Source organism: Artemia sp. Qi Xiang Cuo, chromosome 10 (genome assembly GCF_049724085.1).
Source record: "Artemia sp. Qi Xiang Cuo chromosome 10, ASM4972408v1, whole genome shotgun sequence".
Classification (NCBI taxonomy): Eukaryota; Metazoa; Arthropoda; class Branchiopoda; order Anostraca; family Artemiidae; genus Artemia; species Artemia sp. Qi Xiang Cuo.
Window position 1 is genome coordinate 22,586,169 of NC_142803.1, and position 22,803 is coordinate 22,608,971.

Genomic DNA, 22,803 nt, shown 5'->3' on the forward strand with positions numbered 1-22,803 from the left:
CTAATTTCTTAATGGTAAAATAATGATAAAAAATATCTTTTGTTTATAACTGAATGCTAGATTTCGTTTTTGAGTTTGCTATTTGAAGTGGAACAGAAAATACTAAAAAAAAAAGTATTTTTGAATAAAATTGATGAACATGCTGGAACAATAAAACGACAAATGTAAATTTTTCAACGGTTTGTCACTCTTACTTCTTCTTCTTCAAGAGAATGTCCCCATGAAACAATTCCCCAAAAATATCTTCAATCTACTAATTTCACAATGTCCCGGTTCAAAATTGACTATAAACTCAGATTAGTCAAAAATACTTGGACCCAGCCAACTAAAGAGAGATATCACCCCCCCCCCCTGAGGTTCCTTTCCCTGCACTAAATGAGGTGAAAAATACTAGGTACAATTTTCTCCGATGCACCTTTATCATCCCTATTAATAGTGTGACCTGTAAAGCTAGCGCATCTCTGCAAACTCTTTCAAAAATGCGTCCCTTCGGGTGCAACACCCATTGTCTTTTTTGCCTCTGCTCTGTAGACCCCATCCTAAAATACCCCTCTTCTGTATTGGGCCAGTCTACAGAACCTTTTTTGAAGCATTGGATAATAGTGTATAATAACATGTTTTGTAGTTGAACAGAAAATTAGCCATTGAGCTAAAACTGTTGGTGCAAATCAAAGTATAATCACCTACGGAACAAGTACTGACAAAACCTATCCTCTCCAAACAAAAAAGTGACCTTTTGTATACCTATGCGAACCTAGCAACTAAAAACCGTAGTTACACAATTCATCCCGGTCACTCGTCGCCTGAATCACGCTCTAGCATAATTATTGGCCGGAGCAAAGTACTTTGGCTCGGAGCGATTAAGTAGTACAACATTTAGCGTCTAGAGGCGCTGAGGTACACGGGGTCGCTTTTGGAGAGTTTTGTCGGTACTTGTTCCGTAGGTGATTATACTTTGGTGCAAATGAACCTTCATCTCAATATACAATGGAAAAATCTCATAGTGTAGGATAGGAGTAATAGAAATAAATATTCGCTTTGAAGGAGTTAACTTGCACAGATATGGATGAATAATATACATTTTAGAAGGTAAGTAGTAACGAAAAGGAAATCAAATGTATTGATAAAAAATCTAGTTTTTCGAAGTTAATGAGGAGAGCAGGGTACCTCCCTCCCTGGTTAACCTTATTATACATCAAAAACTCCTCTTAAAAGGCCATTTTCTAATTAAAATAAAAAACCAAGACAACAGATAAAAGAATACTAACAGTTTTTTCCCACACGTTTTATGGAAATAAATCCATGCTTTATTCCATAAAACTGTTTTAATCCATAAAATGATGTCAAAGCTTCTAAGCGGGGAAAAAAATAAAGGTAAGAATCTGTGTTTTAAATCTGTAGTCTATTTTTACCCCTTTCTCTTTTAAATTCCCCGGTGTGTGCTGTTTACTTTTACGCAGGCTGCTATCCAGTATAGACCCAAGATATTCTAGTAAGTCCCCACACCCATGGGCGCCCATAAGCTGAATTCCAGGGGGGGCAAACTTCGTCTAATTGCTACTTTTAATGCTATTTAATAGAAACCTCAGAACAAAAATATAAAAATAAGGCAGCATCATACAGCCAGGGGGGGGGCAAGAGCCCCCCCCTGCCCCCCTATATGGGCGCCCATGCCCACACCTTCCCCAAAATCATGGATTTGCTACTGCCATACCCTACTAAAATTTATTAAAGAACCAGTGAACTACATTTTACCATCCCCCCCCCAAGTACGGTAAAATTGGTAGAAAATTAAATGGTATACGATTCGTTCTGAGTGTGTTATTAAATAAAAAAAACAAGTTTTTTCAACTGAAAGTAATGAGCAACATTAAAACTTAAAACGAACAGAAATCATTACGTATATGAGGGGGTTCGACCCTAGTCAATGCCTCACTCTTCACGCTAAAGTTCGAATTTTGTTCGAATCACAAATCCCTGAATCACAAAGGCTGTTTAATTAGAATAGATAGCTCTTTTGAAAGTACTAAAACACCTTTAGCGTAGAGAGCGAGGTATTGACTAGGGGGCGAACCCCTTAATATACGTAATAATTTCTATTCGTTTTAATTTTTAATGTTGCTCCTTACTTTCAGTTGAAAAAACTTGTTTTTTTTAATTTAATTTCTAATCGGAAATCCGGAACCCCCTTCATAGGAAACATCCTCCATGGAAAGATCCTCTCACGTAACCCACCCACTCCTCCTCCCGCCCCCCCCCACCAAGAAAAATCTCTCCTGAAAACGTCTGTATACTTCCCGATAACCAATACTATATGTAAACAATGGGAAAAGTTCATAACTTGCAGCCCTTTCCCCGGGAGCTGTTGAGGACTAAGCCATCCTCAAAGACATATTTATTAGATTTTCGACTATGCTGAACAAAATGGCTATCTCAAAATTTTGATTGGGTGACTTTGGGAAAAAATGAGCATGGGAGGGGGCCATATTGCCCTCCAAATTTTTTGTTCGCTTAAAAAGGGCACTAGAACTTCTAATTTCTGTTCAAATAAGCCCTCTCACGATATTCTAGGACTATTGGATCGGTACGATGACCCCTGGCAAAAAAACAACAAAAAACCACGCATCCGTGGTCTTTCTTCTGGCGAAAAATACAAAATTCCACATTTTTGCAAATAGGGGCTAGAAACATCTACAGGAGGGTTTTCTGTTACGCTGAATCTGACGGTTTGATTTTCGTTAAGGTTTGATCACTTTTAGGGGGCGTTTTCCCCTTTTTTCGAAAATAAGGCAAATTTTCTCAGGCTCGTAACTTTTGATGGGTTAGACTAAAGTTGATGAAACTTATATTTTTGAAATCAGCATAAAAATTCAATTTTTTTTTATATATCTACTGGTATCAAAATTCTTTTTTTTAGAGTTTAGGCTACTATTGAGCCGGGTCGCTCCTTACTTACAGTTCGTTGCCACGAACTGTTTGATCTTGAATGTGCCTTTAACTTCTTAAACTCTCCCTCGATATCAGGTTACCACAGTGACTATACTTAAATTCTTTTAATCACTATAGAATTATTATTATATAAAATAACTTTCAGGCAGGTCTCGTAGATTACTGAAAGCAAGGAACATGCCTCTACACTACAGTTAAATTATTTAATGAAAAAGTTTAATAAGAATCTTCAGGAACTAAAAAGAATATATTAAAACAAAGTCAAAACATGATGTTCTAAAATAGATTGTGCTCACATTATTGTTACCTTAAGTTAAAATACCATGAACAAAAAAATAAGCAAAATATACGTGAAATCGCCTTATTGTCACCAGCCGGGACTCTCAGCTTTCACATACCAGCCTTGTGCAAAAGCTTTAATCAAATCTATGATTGTGATTAGGGTAATGTAATATGTATTAACGCGTATTAATAATATATTAATACGTACTGATATGATTATGTCTGTTAGCTATGGTAGTATGGATTCCAAAAGCGATTTCATATGTAAACAGAGATTTTTTACCATCATATGAAATCTAAATGAAAAGAAAAATGCAGGGAAGATTTGGTCGCTGATTTTTTTTCATTTCTTTAATAACAGAAATAAAGAAATGTATCAATTCACACATTGTAACAACTAACGAATTATTATTAAACGTTAATTTTAACGGTTAAGCAAAGCTAAAAAACACATTTGAAATATCATGTTCTAAAATTCACAGCGCTCATACTTTTTGCCAAAAGTTCAGACTCAAAATTTTGCTCTCGTCTCTTTTTATGTTGTTCAGTTACTGACTGGAAGTGTTGAAACAGGGCCTCGAAATCGATGCTCGAATTAGCAATTTCTCTTTCTTCACTTATTGTAACATCTTTGCTGAAATATAAGGGATGGATTCTAAAACACAGGACAGAAAAACAGAAATACGTAGGAATGTAGATAGACATAACGAGAAAAGGCAGAAAAAGAATTTTAGAAAATTTGCGATTTCTCTATATATAAAAAAAAACTATTCTAATTATACGACCCTTGTGTTTCAAGAGTCGTTCTTAAAGAATTGTGACAAATAGTCAAACCTCCTGACAAGGAAGATTCTATCCTAGGAGGTGCATTTAAATGATAATGCACCTTTTTGTCATACGAGTCATATTTATTTGATAAAAAATGCACGGTTTTTAAGTCATTAAAACATGCCGGCTGCATAGAAATCCTTTCTCAAACAGTTCGTGGTAGCGAACTGTAAGTAAGGAGCAGCAGACAGCCTAGAAAAAAAATACAAATGGAATTTATTCTGAAGATAAAATAACATGTCCTTTGCATACTGATCCATATTCAGTCGGTTTTGTCTGACTGTGAAAACTCTGACGGTTTTGTCTGACTGTGAAAACTCTGACGGTTTTGTCTGACTGTGAAAAATCTGACGGTATTGTCTGACTGTGAAAACTCTGACGGTTTTGTCTGACTGTGAAAACTCTGACGGTTTTGTCTGACTGTGAAAACTCTGACGGTTTTTTTGCAGTCTGCATAAGATGACTATATATGAAGCAAAATCCTTTAAACAGCATTTACCCCAAAGCTACTACTACTACTACTAACAACTCACCGCAGCACCAAGCCGCCTGAGACCAACACAGCTACGCACGCTCTCCTTCATCCCAATCTACTCAAAGCCTCCCTTTTTACACCTCCCTCGAAGGTCCTATTTGCTTTAGATCGTTCTTTATGACGTCTATCCACACCAGACGAGGACGATTTACTCTCGGTTGAGCATTAGACGGTTGGTCGGAAAGAAAGACGTTTGTAGAACTGTTAACGTTCTTTCATACAATGTGTCCTAGCGACCTAAGTTTTTCTTTCATTATAGCCCTAGAGAGCGGTATTCAACCACAATTTTCGTACAGCCTATTCTTTGAAATACGGTCAGTCAGCCGGGTACCCAGAACAATCCTTAAGCAATTTCTCTGGAAAACTTCTAGCATCTACCTCAAAGCTACAGGATGGAAAATTCATTTCCATACAAAAAGCTGCATTTTATGTATCAGACATATCAGACATAGAACATCAGAAGATTTTTATTTTATTTAATGCGTGAAATATATATAGTCTATTTTCAGGTATACTTCCCTTTTACTTATAGGCTATTTGGTTTCTAATTGGTTCTGCTTAATTGAATGGTGCTAAATTGAATTGATGCTAAAATTGAACGCCATTTTCTCCTTTCATTTATGACCATCAGACATCTTAAAAACAAATGTCTATTCATCTAATCCGCATATTAATATGATCTTTTGTCCTTTAAAATACCGAGAAAAATTTTTAATCCATAAAAAGAAAAACAAAATTGAAAAATAAAAATATTTTCGACGACTTTAAAAAGTCTCGAACTGACAAAATGTGGAATATACCAACTTTGACTTGCCAGTACGGCTTATGACCCATTAACAATGAAATTTTGCTAATATCACGAATTAGCTAGTGCTTAATTGAGCCAACATGATCTTTCATAAAATTTTATAATTGGCTGACAAATTCTATGAAAACTGATTGGCTCAAATGAGCGCTAGCTAATTCTTGGTATTGTGAATGGGCCTTAAGCTATATTCATCTCGCCCAATTTTTCGGGTTTATTTTGTTGATATTTACCGATTCTTCACGATTTAAAGTTAATAAATAGTATTTCCGAAATTATTGAGATCTTACTACTTACATAGGCTGGCCGGAGGACATGTGGAAAGGTACACATGCGAGTCGCCTCCTTAAAAGGTGAAATACTTCAGTTTGAGGTAGAAGCATTAGGAGACCATACAATGTTTGTACTAGAGCTCTGTTCTGATCAGAACGTAACAATTCAAGACGAAGGACTGAAAGAAACAATAAAAGAAAATAAGAAGATCAAAAACAGAATTGATAAGGATTAAACACCCACAGATGGCGTTTTTCACATACTGACGCTTAAAATAATCAGCCTGAATTGCTATTTGAATGCGTTTTTTAGCCAGGTGCTGTAAGGATTAGATTGCCATATGTGTGGTATCTGGCCATATGCCAGCCTTATATCAAGCGGAACTGTAACAGAATCTAGAACATACAAAAACATACATAAACTTAAGTAAAAACTATTTTGACTTCAGGGCAAATTCTTTCAATTAGAAACATAATTTTAGGCGTTGCAAAGGTTTGAGGATAATTATTGGACCTTCGTTTATTTAGAAAAAATAGCTGTCTCATAGTTTTGATCCGTGTTGGGCGCATTTAAAAAGGGCGAGGGGGTGGTGTGGCCCTTCAATCTCTTTTGACTCTTACATAGGGTATAAGGAATTTCATTTTTAATCGAATGATTCCCCTCTGAGATTCCTACGACAACGTCATTCATACGAACTGGCCTGGTGAAAAAATAGTAATGCATTGAAGTCATATCGCTGTTTACTTAGGCTGGGATATTTTGCTGTCTATGATAAGTTCCGTCCCTTAAGCAATATTTTTTTCTTTTTATTTACAGCATTCGACAATCCAGTAGCAGTCACAGGGGACAATATCAAAAAGAGAGCAATCGGACACTATCGCAGGGTTAGAGCTCTCTGCTTGAGTGAAACCCTGCACAAATTCCTATAAACGTAGACACACATAACGAGCAGCTTCACTAAGTGAATGAGACATTTGAACATACTGAAATTTCAAAAGCTTTTAAAGTTGTTGGCTATTCCAGAGTTTCTACTTCGTAGCATTTGGCTAAATATTGGCCACAAATTATCATTTTTATGAGAAAAAGTACGAAGAGGAGCACATATGTTTGGAGACGAAATGTGCTACCATCTGTACTATATGTTTGGAAACGAAATGTGCTATATGTTTGGAGACGAAATGTGCTACCATCTGTATGTGCTCAGAAAGCGGGAGGCAGACTTAATGCAAAGTTTTTCATAGCTTGACACTAATTGGCTACTAAGAATTTTCACTATATAGAGTTTTGGCGCTCTCGGGCAAAAATTGTATTTTTACCGACTGAAAAGGACCAAGAAAATTATTTTGTTGTAGCACGACTTTTTTGTTATTTTGAAAAGAACACTATAATTCTATGTCTTTATTTGAATGAGCCCTATTCTAATATTATACGGCCACTGGATTGATACGATTATGCCCTACACAAAAGAAATAAAGAAAGAAAGAAAAAATTTAAGTGACTATCTTTTACGGGGAAACACCAAGGTGCTATTTTTGCACATAGACGGTCAAGGCATGCCGAATTTCATGGTGAGATTTTCATAAAGATCGCATACCTCCCTCCTCCTTGAAATCTCAAAACTTTTACGATTAATATAATTTGTTGCATTCTGACATCATTGATCTACTTATGCGCCGTTTTGCTTCCAACCTGTATTCAGTAATATAAATTGCATAACATTTTTAGAGTTACTGGACATTTTAATTGATAGTCTTTGCAACATTTTTATTTGTGCTGTAAAATAGCATTCTTTTCCGTTTTCATTGTCAATTATTTGCGTTATTGTTACTTAAGTTTATTCATTTCATTCCAACAATGAACTCAACTTCAGTTCTTTACATTAAGTAAGTTTTTTCAACTTCAAGTTCTTTACCCGAAGAACCCAACTTCATTGAAGTTTATATTCACTGGTTCACAATTCACTGGTTACCATTGACGAGGTTCGCCATGGCCTACCTTCATAACCAGGCACGGAATTTACTAATGGCCAGGGGGAAACTGCCCCACAGATCCCAGTTGCCCCCTCCAGACCCCATTTTGCCCCTTCCCCCCAGCTGAAGTCTAGTTTCTTCAAAAATCATGTCAAAACTAAGATAAGCCTGCAGAATTCAAGCAGCCACAGAAACAGGTCAGTTTTCTTTAGTGTATCTTTGAGATAATGGCACTATATGGCTCATTTTACGGTTTTCACTATCATTTTCACTTGGTTTAAAAAAATTGGCTGCATCTTTGCCCCCCCCTCTGATTTTGACAAAATTCCGCCACTGTTAAAGACCCTGAAATATTCAATTGAAACTACAAGGGCCAGATTGAACAAGCATATAGGGCTAGTATTATTGACAGCAGAGCAATTCTTAGTAAGATACAAATGAAAAGGTAGAAACCATTAAACAGACAAACCCAGGGGTCCTACGCACTTATCCCCCTAAGAAAATTGAAAAAGTGACTTCGGGTACGAAAAAGTGGCCAAATAGTAACAAAAATAATTTAAGTTTACAGGGTCGGAAGTAAACCTTCTCGAATTCTCGAAGACGTTATTCATCATTCTAAAATCTTTATTTCTCATTCTGCTTCCCTTTATCGTTTATTTCTATAAACTTCGCATATAAAATACAATGAATAAGAGGAACCTTTGAATAAGAGGCACGATAAAAAAGCAATTCAGATAAATGTATCAAGCTAAACGGCGTCACCGAGCATGAGATCAGTTCTTCTTACACCCCTTTTTCAGCAGCGATGTGATGAGAGTTTGCTTTCGTTTGTGACTGTAATCAATCGTTTTATTAGTAGCTCCAACATCTTCGGTATGACAGTTCAATTCATCTCTTACAGCCCAAAAACTTCGCAGGATAGCCTGGGTGACACTGATTTCTTTTCAGGTTATTACGGTCAACCCCTTTTTCAGTCTATCATCTCCCTTTTTTAACAACTATCGGCAACCTTTTGTTTTGACGCAAATCTTTCTCATTGTGTTTGTAGGTCTAACTGCGGATTGGAAAGTTTTTCCTTTCTTTTTTCAAGTTGTTCTAGCAGTTTAGCTTATTCTTGGTCAATTTTTCGCTTCTTTCTCATAGTCTCCTCTTGAACTTTTCTCGCGTCACGCTAAGCTTTAAGATGGTTGAAGTAACTGGCTCGAACTCCCCGTGCAAACTTCATCAGGTCATGTGTGATAGGAACGTTCTCGGGCTTGCCTCCATACATTTTCAACCCGTCAGCAGCTATCGGCTTTGCATTCAAAATTCTTTCTCACATTGCTGCTCTCTGTTCGGATTTAATATTTCCTGATAGTGAGAAACCCCTCTCAACATTTGCACTTCTATGGGATAGACAGAGTGCTGCTTCGACAACGCCTGCAAGGTTTGGGTACTTCCGTTTCCCAAAAGAATCTTCACAGCAGAGCAAATTCACCCAATACTCGTCAACTTTTGTCGTAGCTGCCAAGTCTGGATCCTTCTCAAGCTGCAAGAGCTTCCACTCGTCATCCAAAACATCTAATCCTGAGACACAAACATGCAGTTAGTAGCTATGAGACGAATGTCTTTCAAACTTCTCGCTGTTTTTCTCACTGGGGGATGAAAGCATCTGAAGCTCCTCAGAAGTCTGACAGAGTCGCTGTTCGAGGAGATGTCATTTAGCAAGTAGGAAGCTGAAGCTCTGAGGTGTTCACGTACCCTAATCAAGAAGGATTCAATATGAGGTTCTTCAACATCTTTAAGGTAAATCATAAGACAACACAATGTCCGCTAGGCTCTTCATATTTGACGAATCATCAAGCAGTTTAGCATCTCGCCTCTTAGCCATTGCTTCAGCACCCTTTTCGTTCAAGATATGTTCCGACAGCACTAGTAAGAGCTCCCTTAGCTCTGCAATCAAGAGATGGATCAGTGGTTCGTCAAACTGAAATTTTTCAGTCAGCACTGTCCGCAACAAACTGCAACTCTGCAACTGCAAACTACAACTACAACTTCATGGTTGGACTCTTAAGCAGCTTTGCAATCCAAAGATGCAAGTTCGAATTCATAACTCTTTCGTTTTTCTTAGGGACAAACTTCAGAAAGTACTCAATCAATGATTTCCATTCCAAGAGAATCCTTCGCGAAGTTGGGCCAAGTGTAAGCCATCTGGTGGGCACGCGCTTTATAAACCCTACAGTTGTTACATTCATTTATTGTTGCATCTTTCAAAAGCCGTCTAATCTAGTCGGCCAGCCCGGAAGGAAGTAGTACACTGCGCTTACAAACTGTGAAAAATCGTCCGCAATAATAATAATAATAACAATAATGTATTTCTTACCCGTATACAAAAAGGGGAATGACGGAGTACTATATAAAAAGAAAAAAGGAACTTCAGCACTAAAAACTTATTTTCACCATAAATAATGAAATCAATTTGATAACAAGAAGACTGCTCTTCGTACACTATGCATAAGAAAACTTTCAACAAGGGTAACAACGGATGGGTTGGTGAGTCAGCCAGGAAATTTTTAAATTTTGTTTAATATTTTACACTTGATGCTATAAGAAGGGATGCCTCTTACTTCCACAATTTACACATTTCATAGGATCAGAACACGGTTGCTCCCGACTGGAGGTATGTCCTCCAGAACATCTAGCACACTTTGCCGCATTTTTCATTGGGAAGGTACTCGTCCATAGTATTGGCAATTGTAGCAGCGTTTCGGAATAAACAGGAATTTCTCTGTCCGAAAGAAATCATACTCGATCTGAATACCATGTCGGATTGCAGAGAAAAGGGCACTTCCTGTCGGAAAATACATTTTGAAAGTTGACGAGCTTTCGATGCGGATAGCTCTGGTCACGCAGTTTTTAAGTCCTTTTCTGCTACACAACTAGGTATCCCTTTCACAACACCGATGAAGACGGGCTCGGTCAATTTCGTTGTCACAGTATCACTTTTCAGGTTTTTTTGCAATGTTTTCAACCGAAATACGGTCGGAAACTTTGATCAGCCAACGAATTTTTGATGATTTGATACAAACATTAGTATCGCTAATGCCACACTTCTCAATCAACTGCATTTTTTCCGAGAGACTTGACACTTCAGGTGGATTAGCCACAACAACGGAGAGAAGTATTTTCTCAGAAACGTTCGCTATCTCCTTGTTCGCACCTGCAGCACCTTTCACGGGTGAGTTCGTTGGCGTTTCAAATATTATGGTCAACGCTTCTTCCAACTTGCGCTCGATTTTTAGCAGCCGGCGCAACTAATCTGCTTCGGGGACCTCCTTACAACTTGCTTCGGGGACCTCCGAAGGAGCATAAATGAAGAACACTGTCTCGTCTCTAATATCCTTTTCTCGAAAAACGACATAGCAGTCGTATAGCTCACAAATTAGTTCTTACTTTGTACCGTCTTTATGGGCATTTAGCTGACCACCAGCTTTAGCTAAAAATTTTCTCGAGTTCAAAATCGATCTTTTTTTGTAAAAATCGCAAGCCACAACGCATACATCTTTCTTATCAATTTCAATCTCACTGTCAACTGTCAATGCATTGCGAAATATAGTTCAGTAATCCATCCCAGAAAACTGCCATGACGCCAGCGCACAGCGGAATATAGCAAGATTTTCACTTGTCAACTGCTTATGAATGACTGTGACAATATAGATAACAATAGCTTCTAGTACTTTTCGGAAAGCATTATGGACAACATGGATCCTGCATGTCCCAATATCTAACAATCCGTTGCTTTGATCACCAGTTATTTGACCTTCTTCACTGTTCATCACGCGCCAAATTTTTTATTAACGAAATGTCTGTCACTCCCCATCACAAGACGACTTTTGAGGCTTAAATTAACTTCATCAATTGCAATCCCAAGCTCACGTTTTAAATCTTCCGCTTTTGCATGACCAATGAAATAGGTAGCTAAGTGAAATCTGACAACCCTGTTCACTTTCTCAGACCAGAATCTGACCCGAACCTGAAGTTCTTTCTTAGTAGCTTCGTTTGCCGTCTCATCAAACTCAATAACGTAGTAGGATTTAGATCGCCATTTAGATCATCCAAGATAATCCCCCTAAAGTGAGGCAACAAAGCTTCGGTTATGATGTATGCAAGCTTATCAGCTCCAAGAGCTTGGGCATCCTATTCCAAATCATAGCTTTGAAGTAGTTACGATACCATCATAAGACATAGCATAAAGATTCGACGAGACCGTTTTCAGCGCCCAGAGAAGTTCAGCTTTCAAAGTGTTGTCATTCAAACAAAAGGAGAGTAAATGAGAGTTAGAACGCAAAGAGTCCCCACTAGCATTATAGTGAGAAGCTACTGCCATCCGTAGCTGCAAAGAATTTTGCTTATTGCGCATGTTTTACTGATGACCTTCTGTTATAGCGTGCTGCTCCAGGGCTTGTATGCCTTTTGAGCAGCTCAATGTATAGATACACAAGCAGCAGGAGAATGCAGGAGCCTCAATGAGTACTTCAGTACACCAATATTCATAGGATTGACCAGTGGGATCCTCTTTTGACAGCCATTCCTTCAAAAATTTGCCTTCCCCACTTTGCAGGTCTCACTTCAATATGAAGTTACTGAAAAAATAAAACAATATATACACTCAATTTCATGGAAAAATATAAAACAAAAACTATCTTTACTATATTACACATTTGATCCAGAAAAAATTATTTCCATGAAAATTGCAATCTTTACACGCATCAAGGCTGCAGATCCAAAGATTCTTTAGAGAGTATTATACTTGATGAGCGATAAGATTTGCCACGACATCGAAACTCCTGAATAAGGAACAGGACAGGTTATGAACATGAAAAACTACTAAGGGGAAAGCAAATGGGATCAAACTTAGAATTACTTCAAATATACTATGCAAACTGATCTCTATCTGCCTTCTTCTGGAAGGACATCAGCTAAAAGCCAAATTTCGGACTCCAGTGACAAAGGTCGTTAATCCCTTTCGCTGCTCTCATTTACATGCAACAGCTTTATATAAAATTGAAACAAAATACAGAATAGCACTTCTAAGGGATACAAGCGATACGTTGTTGAACTTACACCAAGTAGAGACGATGGAAAGCGCTGTAGCCTTATCATTTGGTTGAAAATAAAATATTTGAATTTAGCTTGCCAGCTACCAACGTTGCGTCTACACTAAAAAGCCCCTCAGTGGAGACCGGCTATATACTTAGGGACCGCCTCTAAAAGTAAAAGCCGTGAAGCGTGAAAAAAATAGCTTTTTCTCAAGTCATTTCAGTCGAAGTTTATTACGAAAACAAATTTATGGTGATTCCGAAAAAAGCCTGAAACCCTTCGAAAATGACCTCAGATTAAAATGAAAAGTGTACCATTGGAATCAGCATGGTCGAAAGCTTTACAGAGGGAAATTATAGTCCAATATCTTGAACAACAAGGAAAATCACTTTTTTGCATCGGTACTGATTAGTCTTCCGTTTTTTTCTTTTTGTTGTTTTCTTTTTCTTCAGGGCTAGCGGGTTACCAGAGAGATGCCTAATAGCTCATTCAAACTCCGTACACGAATAATAAGATAAATCTGTCTGAATTATTTGAAAAACAATCAGAGATTAAATTAGAAAAAAAAAGTTTTTCAGCTGAAAATAAGGATAACACTAAAATTTAAAAGAACGTAAATAATTGTTCCGTATATAACCGGCCTGCCTTCCCCCGGCAAAAATGGTGATTGCAGTGTTGCTTCTAATTTAAATTAAGATAAAAAACTGGCATAGATTAGTTTAAAAAAAACTAATTTTTTCTGAGGGAAGTAAAGAGCGAAGTTGAAACTTAAAATGAACAAAATTATTACTTCACAGCCTCTCTAATATATATCGATAAAACTAGTGCAAATAAATCAACTGGTGATATTTCCCTATGCTTGTAGGATTACAGAAAACTAGCCCTTGACTGAAAACACAAAAGCCAAGTATGAAAAACAAGAATATTGATTTGGGAGTCAAAAGTTAGTACGTAGCCTCACAACAACAAACTAGTCTATAACGTCTGTCACAGTCTTACACGAGCTGTGATATCAGTAACTTTCAGTACACAATTATAATTATCTTAAAAACTTAGGCATAAAAATAAATATTATCTAATAAGTGCAAAGTCATTAAACACCATCAAAATAATTGGATTGATTCATCAGGCAACAACTTGGTCTCATCTAGTCTTACTCGAAATGAAGAACAAATAAACCATAGTATGAACTCTGCAAATACGGTTATTTCTCTCTATACAATGGAGAATTTTAAGTTGTGATATAAATTCTAAAGCAGGTCTGTAGTCCTAATACTACCAAGATTGGTTCACTTCAAACTTGTCTAAAAAATAGTCATAAAGTGTCCTTTTCAAATCAAAACGACAGTCAATCATTGGACTGAGCTCATTGTGCAGAAGTGATGCCAAATTAAACGAAAAAAAAGCAACAATCCTAAAATGCTTTATTTTTATACTGTTAAAAGTATCCTTAAATGGTTTACTTTTATTGAACCAAAAATCCTATATTGTTTTGTGTTTTCAGTAAAGCGCTAGTTTTATTTAATCCTTCAAAACACAGGGAAATATCACCAGTTGATTTATTTGCACTAATTTTATTGATATATGTTAGATAGGCTATGAAGTAATAATTTTTGGTCTTTTTCAGTTTCAACTTCATTCTTTACTTTCCTCAGAAAAATTTCGTTTTTAAAATTAATATAATTAAATGACATCCATAAACTTTTTTTGGGGACCAACTTAGATTTATCGTCATAATTAATCCGTAGAGGTTAGTTTCAACTAGGGAGGTTCCAGACGCCTAGACATTGTAAATACCATGTAGTTGTAAGGTCAAAACTTGCAATTCATAAGAAAAGATTTTCTAGTCAAATCATTCGAGGTCAGTACCCAGGAGAAAAAATTGATAAGTTCAAATACTGAATCTTTCGTTCAATTATTTTTTTTATGTTTCTTTTTGTTTAATAAATCAGACAAATCAGTTAATTTTTAATGCTGGTTTGAAGATCTGTATTAAAATAGGTTTAGCAAAAAAAAAAAAAAAAAAAAAAAAAAAAAAAAAAAAATCTGTAGGCTATTTGTAGACATCCCACAAATTCACATTCACAAATTTTTTTTAGAAAAACCACTCCGTTTTCTTCATATTTATTTTTGTCTTAGCATTTATGCCTTCAATACTGGAATCCGAAGCTCGATATTCATTTTTATCTAAGCTGATATCCTAAATGCAGACTATGGTCCGAGTAGCACAGGTACCGATATCCAGATTCTTTTCCTTCGGCCGGGAGCGATATACGTGGTTGAGGGCGAATCAAACGACGCTTCCCGCGTTTCCCCCAGATTTCTCCATGTACTCATTTGGAGCTGGGTCGACTCTGGCTGAGCTTATAGAGTCACGCCGCTGACACCCGCTCCAAACCAAATATCAAATAATCAGCAACATCAGGACTCGAACTCCTGTCCTTAGAGCTATTGGATTACAAATCCAGCGCTAGCCCCACGGCTAGTACGACTCACACACTAAACGATCCAACCTTTTCATTTGTAAGTTACTTAATGTTCTCCAGCTATTATACCAATTTAGCACTGAAGAGCTACGCTAAATAGTCAATATTGCCTTTTCTTAGAATTTAATTTCCACTGCACTGTCTTATTAGAATAGTCTTTGTTTATATACTTCCAAATTTTCCAAGAAAAAATAATATATTTCCTTACATTGGATTTTCAAACTCGGCTCAGAACGGCCTTGTCTCAAAAAATAGTATGTACGAACCATCTCACACTCATCAGGAAGCCTGTCACTTTGTTTTTACTGATTCTGCCAATATGTACACCAAACACGAATCTCTCTCTATCTCTCTCCATCTTACTTTCTATATGTCTCTTCCTCTCTCTCAAAATTTCGTTTGAAAAATCACTGAAGCTAAAATCAACAGCCATTTATTCATTTGAAAAATGAATTGTGAAACTAAGAGGATTTGTTTTTCTTCTAGAAAAAAAAGGAATCGGACATAGAAATAATTGAACTGAAAACCCCCAAGAAAAAGAACTCGTGTCAGTCTCGGAAATAAGAAAATAAGAAATTCGGAAATTCGAAGAAATTTGGAAATAAGAAAAGAAAACATACCAGGGAAAATCTTTATCCAAATAAATTTCTCGAAGAAACCAAATCCGCGTCTGAAAATGTCACACAACGTCCTATCCACGGATTTAAAAAAAAAACTACATTCATTTTTATTCAAATTTATTCGTGCTACTATACATCCTTCGAGCCTATTGACATTCCATTCCTCTAAAAAAGCATTATGTACTTTTCAAAGGGATGACTAAATTCTCCCTATGCCTATTAAAGAAAAGAAAATATTTTATTTTTCGAGTGGAAAAGAACAAGATAAACAGAATTATCTTCGAACTTCTTGGGAAAAGGACTCACATTTTTCTCGCTTAAAAGATAAAAAAAAACAACTATAACATCTAAAGAGATTTAGTAAATTAATCCTCAAATTTGTGTCTGCAGTTGTCCCAGGAATTCACATCACTGGCGATCCTTTTTTTAATAACTCTATCCCTTTATTGGAATTTATCTGTTGCCACCAATATCCTTCGAAGCCTATTGACATCCAATTCCCCCACAAAAAAGCATTCTGTATATTTCTGATGATTAACTTCCGAATTCTTCCTATCTCTGTTAAAGAAAAAATAATTTTTTGTCTGAAGAAAAGGAAACCGACGACAATCATTAATGACCTAGAAATTCCAAAAAAAAAGAACTTAAGTCCCTCGTCAAAGAAAAATATAATAGCAGAATTGCCCAATTATACGTTCATTTTAGGAAGAGGTACAACTGAACCTTCAAATCTTTAACATGATTTTAGCAGAAAAGAGGAAGAAATAAACGAACAAAATCGAGCGTGAAAAAAAGATGTAGCGGAAGAAAAAGCGTACACGCAGAAGAGTAAAAGACATAGTTATATCAAAGCAAAACGAGAGACAATATAGCAGAAATGAAAGAAATAGATAGATGACGCATAAAAAGGAAAAACACAGGTATAATGAGAATACTTTAATTGTTACATTTCAAGAGAGAGATTTATTCTAAACAAACAAACAATTTAACATCAGTTTAGCGGCCACCCCAAGAAGTAGAAACTTTTCCAAGGGGGTGGCAAAAACACACTAACATAACAAAACAATAAGAAAAAAACAAAAAAAGCAACCTATCTATATCACAGTCCCCAAACAGCACCACAAACCTTACACCTTAACATTTTCATTAAATTTAGTATCATATTCATAATCATAATCATCACCCCCGGAGCCATAAATATTTACCAATATCTTAAAAAAAAAAACAACACAAAATTCATACTTACTAAAAAGCATCCCTTAATTACTATCTTAAATAAATAAATATCACCTATATTTTTTATATTTTGATCAAGATGGTTCCAACTTCTGATCCCCCTTCGAAGCAGAGAAAAAATCAACTAGGCCATATTAGCCAGCAAAAAATTAATCTACAGATGACCTTATGTTACAATCATGGATGAAAGACCTGAGGTTTCCTAGGCCATCAAAACACGGGAGGTTTATACCCTTTTGAATCCTAAAAATGAATAGAAGTGTAAACAACTCCTGTAATCCGGAAGCTGGCAGTATCTTTACACGCTCATACGCGTTTCGTACCCAATTTCGGGGTTGTGTTGGTCCTGAAATAATTTTTCGTCGTATTTTTGCTATTATCTAGCTGATTTGACTATTTTCAACGATCAAAAAAAGAGGTAAATGTTGCGGTACAAGACCCTTAAAGTCCAAACCGGCGGTACCGATCTCCGTTTCAAAGCCCACCAGCCAGGAAGTGCAATGGAGGGGGGGGGGGGGGGTTGAGGGCCAGCCATCCTGTGCTTTCGCACACCCTTCCTGCTTACCTTCTCCAGATTTCTTCATGTATCCATTTAGAGCTGGGTCAATTCTGGCTGAGCTTACTGAGTCCCACCACTAACCCCCGTCTCAAACAAAATAACTAGCCACACCAGGAATCAAACCCTCGCCCTTCGGACAAATGATCTCAAATCCAGCCAACCAACCATTCGGCTAGGACGACTAATATGTGAAATAGAGCGGATTTAAAAGAATTCGCGTCGCCCAAATTCACATTTTAATAAAGTTATCCGCTGTCGTCAATCTATGATACATTATTAAATAAAAGATCATTATTCATGTGTTATTAAATAAAAGGTTATAAAAGCTTATTAAATAAAAGATTACGGTAGAATTAAATTCCAAGAATATTGTGCGTTTGCCCCATACATAGTTTTTCCAAATTAGTTTGTATCCGCATATATCGGCAGAGTAGCTTTATTTAGATGCAAGTCTTGGATCACTATTTAAATGTGTACTCTACCGTTTTTGTTTATTTAAAAATACAGTTTTTGTTATTTTCTTTTTATTTATTCTCTTTCAACGTTGAATTAAAATCCTAAGCGCAGAATCAAAAACGAGTATAACTGACTAAATTCATAGGATTTCTTCACTGTTATGACAAAAAAAAAAAAGAAAAAAGTTCTACCTCATCTTTTTTTATTTAGGTTTATTTTGGTCGATGTTTTTAGATAATTTCTAAGGAAAGTATGAATTTTATTGAAAGCATTGAAACAAGTGTGATGCTCTGAGATTTGTATTTTGAAGGAGAACCTTTTAATTTAAAAGAAACCTTTGAAAATCGGCTCAAAAAGCTAGCTAGTGAAGTCATTTGGTTATTTAATCAAACAGTTCGTGGTAACGAACTGTAAGTAAGGAGCAACCCGGCTCAATGGTAACCGAAACTGTAGAAAACGGAATTTTGATAACAATAGATACATCAAAAGAATCAGATTTTAATGCTAATTTCGAATATATATAAGTTACGCGCCTGAGAAAATTTGGCTGATTTTCAAAAAAAGTGGGAAAGACCCCCTAAAAGTCATAGAACCTTAATAAAAATACCACCATCATATTCAGCGCATCATAGAACCCTACAGTAGAGGTTTCAAGCTCCTATCTACAAAAATGTGGAATTTTGCATTTTTTGCCAGAAGAAAGATTACAGGTACGTGTTTATTTATTTTTTTCCCCAGGGGTGATTGTATCAAACTAGCGATCCTAGAATATTGCGGGAGGGCTCCTTCTAACGGAAATTAAAAGTTCTAGTGCCCTTTTTAAGTGACCAAATAAAATGGAGGGCAACTAGGCCCCCTCCCACGCTCATTTTTTCTCAAAGTCACCCGATAAAAATTTTGAGATAGCCATTTTGTTCAGCGTAGTCGAAAATCTAATAAGTATGTCTTTTAGGATGACTTAATCCCCCAAAGTTCCCAGGGGAAGGGCTGCAAGATATGAACTTTGCCAATTGCCTAAATATTGTATTGGTTATTGGTAAGTATACATACATTTTCAGGAAGGATTTTTTTCTGGTGGGGGGGGGGTGGAGGAGGGGGTTACTCGGAAGGATCTTTCCGTGGAGGATGTTTCTTTGGGGTAAGGGACATTTCTATGAAGGGGGCGCTGGATTTCCCAGTATTATTTAAAAAACAATCAGAAATTAAATAAAAAAAAAAAATTTTTTTTAACTGAAAGTAAGAAGCAACATTAGAACTTAAAACGAACAGAAATTATTACGTATATGAGGGGGTTCTCCCCCAAGTCAATACCTCACTCTTTACAACTGAAAATTTTAGTTTTAGGTACTTTTCTTATCATTATGAAAGAGCTTAGGTTGGGGGAAACGAGACTAATTATTCTCTACCTATTAAACTCAGATTTATTCTTTTTCTAGTAAATTTAAAGCATTTCTAGCCTTACTATAGCTTATTATAGGGAGAATAAATTATTTAATTCTATACCTTTCTTTGAAAAAGTTTCTTTTATTGTTGCGAGGTGTCAAAACTAAGGTTTTTAAGTTTGATATAGAAGGGTAGGATGCAATGACTTAAATTTAGGGAGGGTACAAAAATTAGACACAATTTATCTGGAAAAAAATTAGATTATAGGAGCAAACCCACCCATAGGAAAGAACTCATGTATATTTTACCCCATTTATCATTACATGGTCCTCATTTAGGGACCCCTCCATGGTAAAAATAGAAATATTTATCCTTAATTTTTATGGTAAAATAGATATAAATAGGACCATTTGTTCTTGCATTTTTCCTTAAGAGTGCACAGTTTTTTTTAAGAAATTCACATAATTCTCCAAATATTGCAGTTTTATGTACTTTTATTATCATTAAGAAAGTGCTTAGTCTGGTGGAAAGAGACCTATTATTCTCTGTCTACTAAACTCAAATTTATTCTTTTTCTATCAGATTTATAACTTTTCTAGCCTTACTAAAGATTATTATAGGGAGAATAAATTATTTAATTCTATACTTTTCTTTGAAAAAAGTTTCTTTTATTGTTGCGAGGTGTGAAAACTAAGGTTTTTATTTTCCTTAAGAGTGCACAGTTTTTTAAGAAATTCACCTAATTCTCCAAAAATTCTAGTTTTAGGTACTTTTCTTATCATTATGAAAGGGCTAAGGTTGGGGGAAACGAGACCTATTATTCTATGCCTATTAAACTCGGATTTATTCTTTTTCTATTATATTTAAAGCCTTTCTAGCCTTACTATAGCTTATTATAGGGAGAATAAATTATTTAATTCTATACCTTTCTTTGAAAAAAGTTTCTTTTATTGTTGCGAGGTGTGAAAACTAAGGTTTTTATTTTCCTTAAGAGTGCACATTTTTTTTTTAAGAAATTCACCTAATTCTCCAAAAATTCTAGTTTTAGGTACTTTTCTTATCATTATGAAAGGGCTAAGGTTGGGGGAAACGAGACCTATTATTCTCTGCCTATTAAACTCGGATTTATTCTTTTTCTATTATATTTAAAGCCTTTCTAGCCTTACTATAGCTTATTATAGGGAGAATAAATTATTTAATTCTATACCTTTCTTTGAAAAAGTTTCTTTTATTGTTGCGAGGTGTGAAAACTAAGGTTTTTAAGTTTGATATAGAAGGATAGAATGCAATGACATAGGTTTAGGGAGGGTACTAAAATTAGGCTCAATTTATCTGGAAAAACATTTGATTACAGGAGCAATCCCACCTATAGGAAAGAACTCATGCATCTTTTACCCCATTTATCATTACATGGTCCTCATTTAGGGACCCCTCCATGGTAAAAATAGGAACATTTATCCTTAATTTTTATGGTAAAATAGGTAAAAATAGGACCATTTATTCTTGCATTTTTCCTTAAGAGTGCACAGTTTTTTTTTAAAGAAATTCAGATTCAACATGACATGGAACACACTTTCAAGTTCAGCATGTTGGAGAACCCTAAATACTCACCACTATAAAGGTAAGTTAATCCTAAAAGGTTAAAGAATTTTTCTGAAATCACACTTTCAGATTAGTCATGTCAGGGAACACACTTTCAGATTCAGCATGTTGGAGAACCCTAAATACTCACCACTATAAAGGTAAGTTAATCCTAAAAGGTTAAAGAATTTTTCTGAAATCACACTTTCAGATTAGTCATGTCTGGGAACACACTTTCAGGTTCAGCATGTCAGGGAACACAATTTCAGGTTCAGCGCGTTAGAGAACCCTAAATGATAAGTTAACTCTAAAAGATTAAAGAATTTCTCTGAAATCACACTTTCAGATTCAGCATGTCAGAGAACACACGAGTGAAACTCTGTGGTCGTTATAATATACAAGTTCCATTTGAACAACGTTTTGAGGTCCCCTAGCCCAACCCCAAAGGACCCCGACGCTCATAACCCAACCCCGAAGGAACCCCCCGATCCCCAAAGGTCCCCAGGCCCCCAAAGGCCCCCCGGTCCCCCAATGCACCTCAAAGGACACCCGAGCCCCCAACAGCCCAAAGGCCCCCCCACCCATTTATTAATGCTTTTTATGTGCACTTGAGACATAGAAGGGCCCCCCACATTTCAAAAGGCGTTATTATATCTTTTCAGAACAAGTTCCTTTCTTAATATTCCCTCCTAAGCCAATTTTACAAGTTGATATACTCATCCTTTTCACCACAACTTTACCTTACGAATTTTTGAATACCCCAACGCCAAGCAGTACTTTTCAAAAGGCTTTTTTATATTATTTCAGAACAAGTTCTTTACGTAATGTCCCTCCTAAGCCAATTTTACAACTTGAAGTACTCATCCTTTTCACCCACAACTTTACATTATGGCTTTTTGAATATCCCATCACCATGCAATACTTTCAAAAGGCTTTTTATTAAATGTTTACTGAACACACACAAATTTCTCTTAGAGATAACACTTTTCGTCAGCGATAACACATTTTCTGATCGAAGTAGCAAGTTTTCTTTCAAAGATACCAAATTTTTTCTTAGAAGTAACAATTTTTGATTGTGATAACAACTTTTCTGTCAGAAGTAGCAAGTTTTGCTTAACACTAACAAACATTCTCATCAAAGTAACGATATTTTACCTTAATACTAACATACTTTTACTGAACACACATAAATTTCTCTTAGAAATAATATTTTTCGTCAGTGATAACACTTTTTCTGTTCGAACTAGCAAATTTTCTGTCAAAGATACCAAATTTTTTCGTAGAAGTAACATTTTTTGATTGTGATAACAACTTTTCTGTCAGAAGTAGCAAGTTTTGCTGAACTCTAACAAACCTTCTCATTAAAGTAACGACATTTTACCTTAATACTAACAAACTTTTACTGAACACACACAAAGTTCTCTTAGAAATAATATTTTTCGTCAGTGATAACACTTTTTCTGTTCGAACTAGCAAGTTTTCTGTCGAAGATACCAAATTTATTCGTAGAAGTAACATTTTTGATTGTGATAACAACTTTTATGTCAGAAGTAGCAAGTTTTGCTTAGCACTAACGAACCTTCTCATCAAAGTAACGATATTTTACCATAATACTAACGTACTTTTACTGAACACACACAAAGTTCTCTTAGAAATAATATTTTTTATCAGGGATAACACTTTTTCTGTTCGAACTAGCAAGTTTTCTACCAAAGATACCAAATTTTATCGTAGAAGTAACATTTTTTGATTTGTGATAAC

The 22,803-nt window shown here is 35.9% G+C and overlaps 1 protein-coding gene across 1 annotated transcript in view; it reads right to left on the reverse strand.

Moving 5' to 3' along the window:
• Window positions 1-22,803, reverse strand: part of LOC148947590 (protein VAC14 homolog) — a 242,508-nt gene that overhangs the window by 6,383 nt on the left and 213,322 nt on the right. Inside the window, exons 11-12 of the mRNA XM_089095944.1 lie at window positions 5,697-5,850; window positions 3,723-3,865 (exon numbers count right to left, since the gene is read on the reverse strand). Coding sequence (XP_088952070.1) covers window positions 3,723-3,865; window positions 5,697-5,850 — 297 coding nt within the window. The remainder of the gene's footprint in view (window positions 1-3,722; window positions 3,866-5,696; window positions 5,851-22,803) is intronic.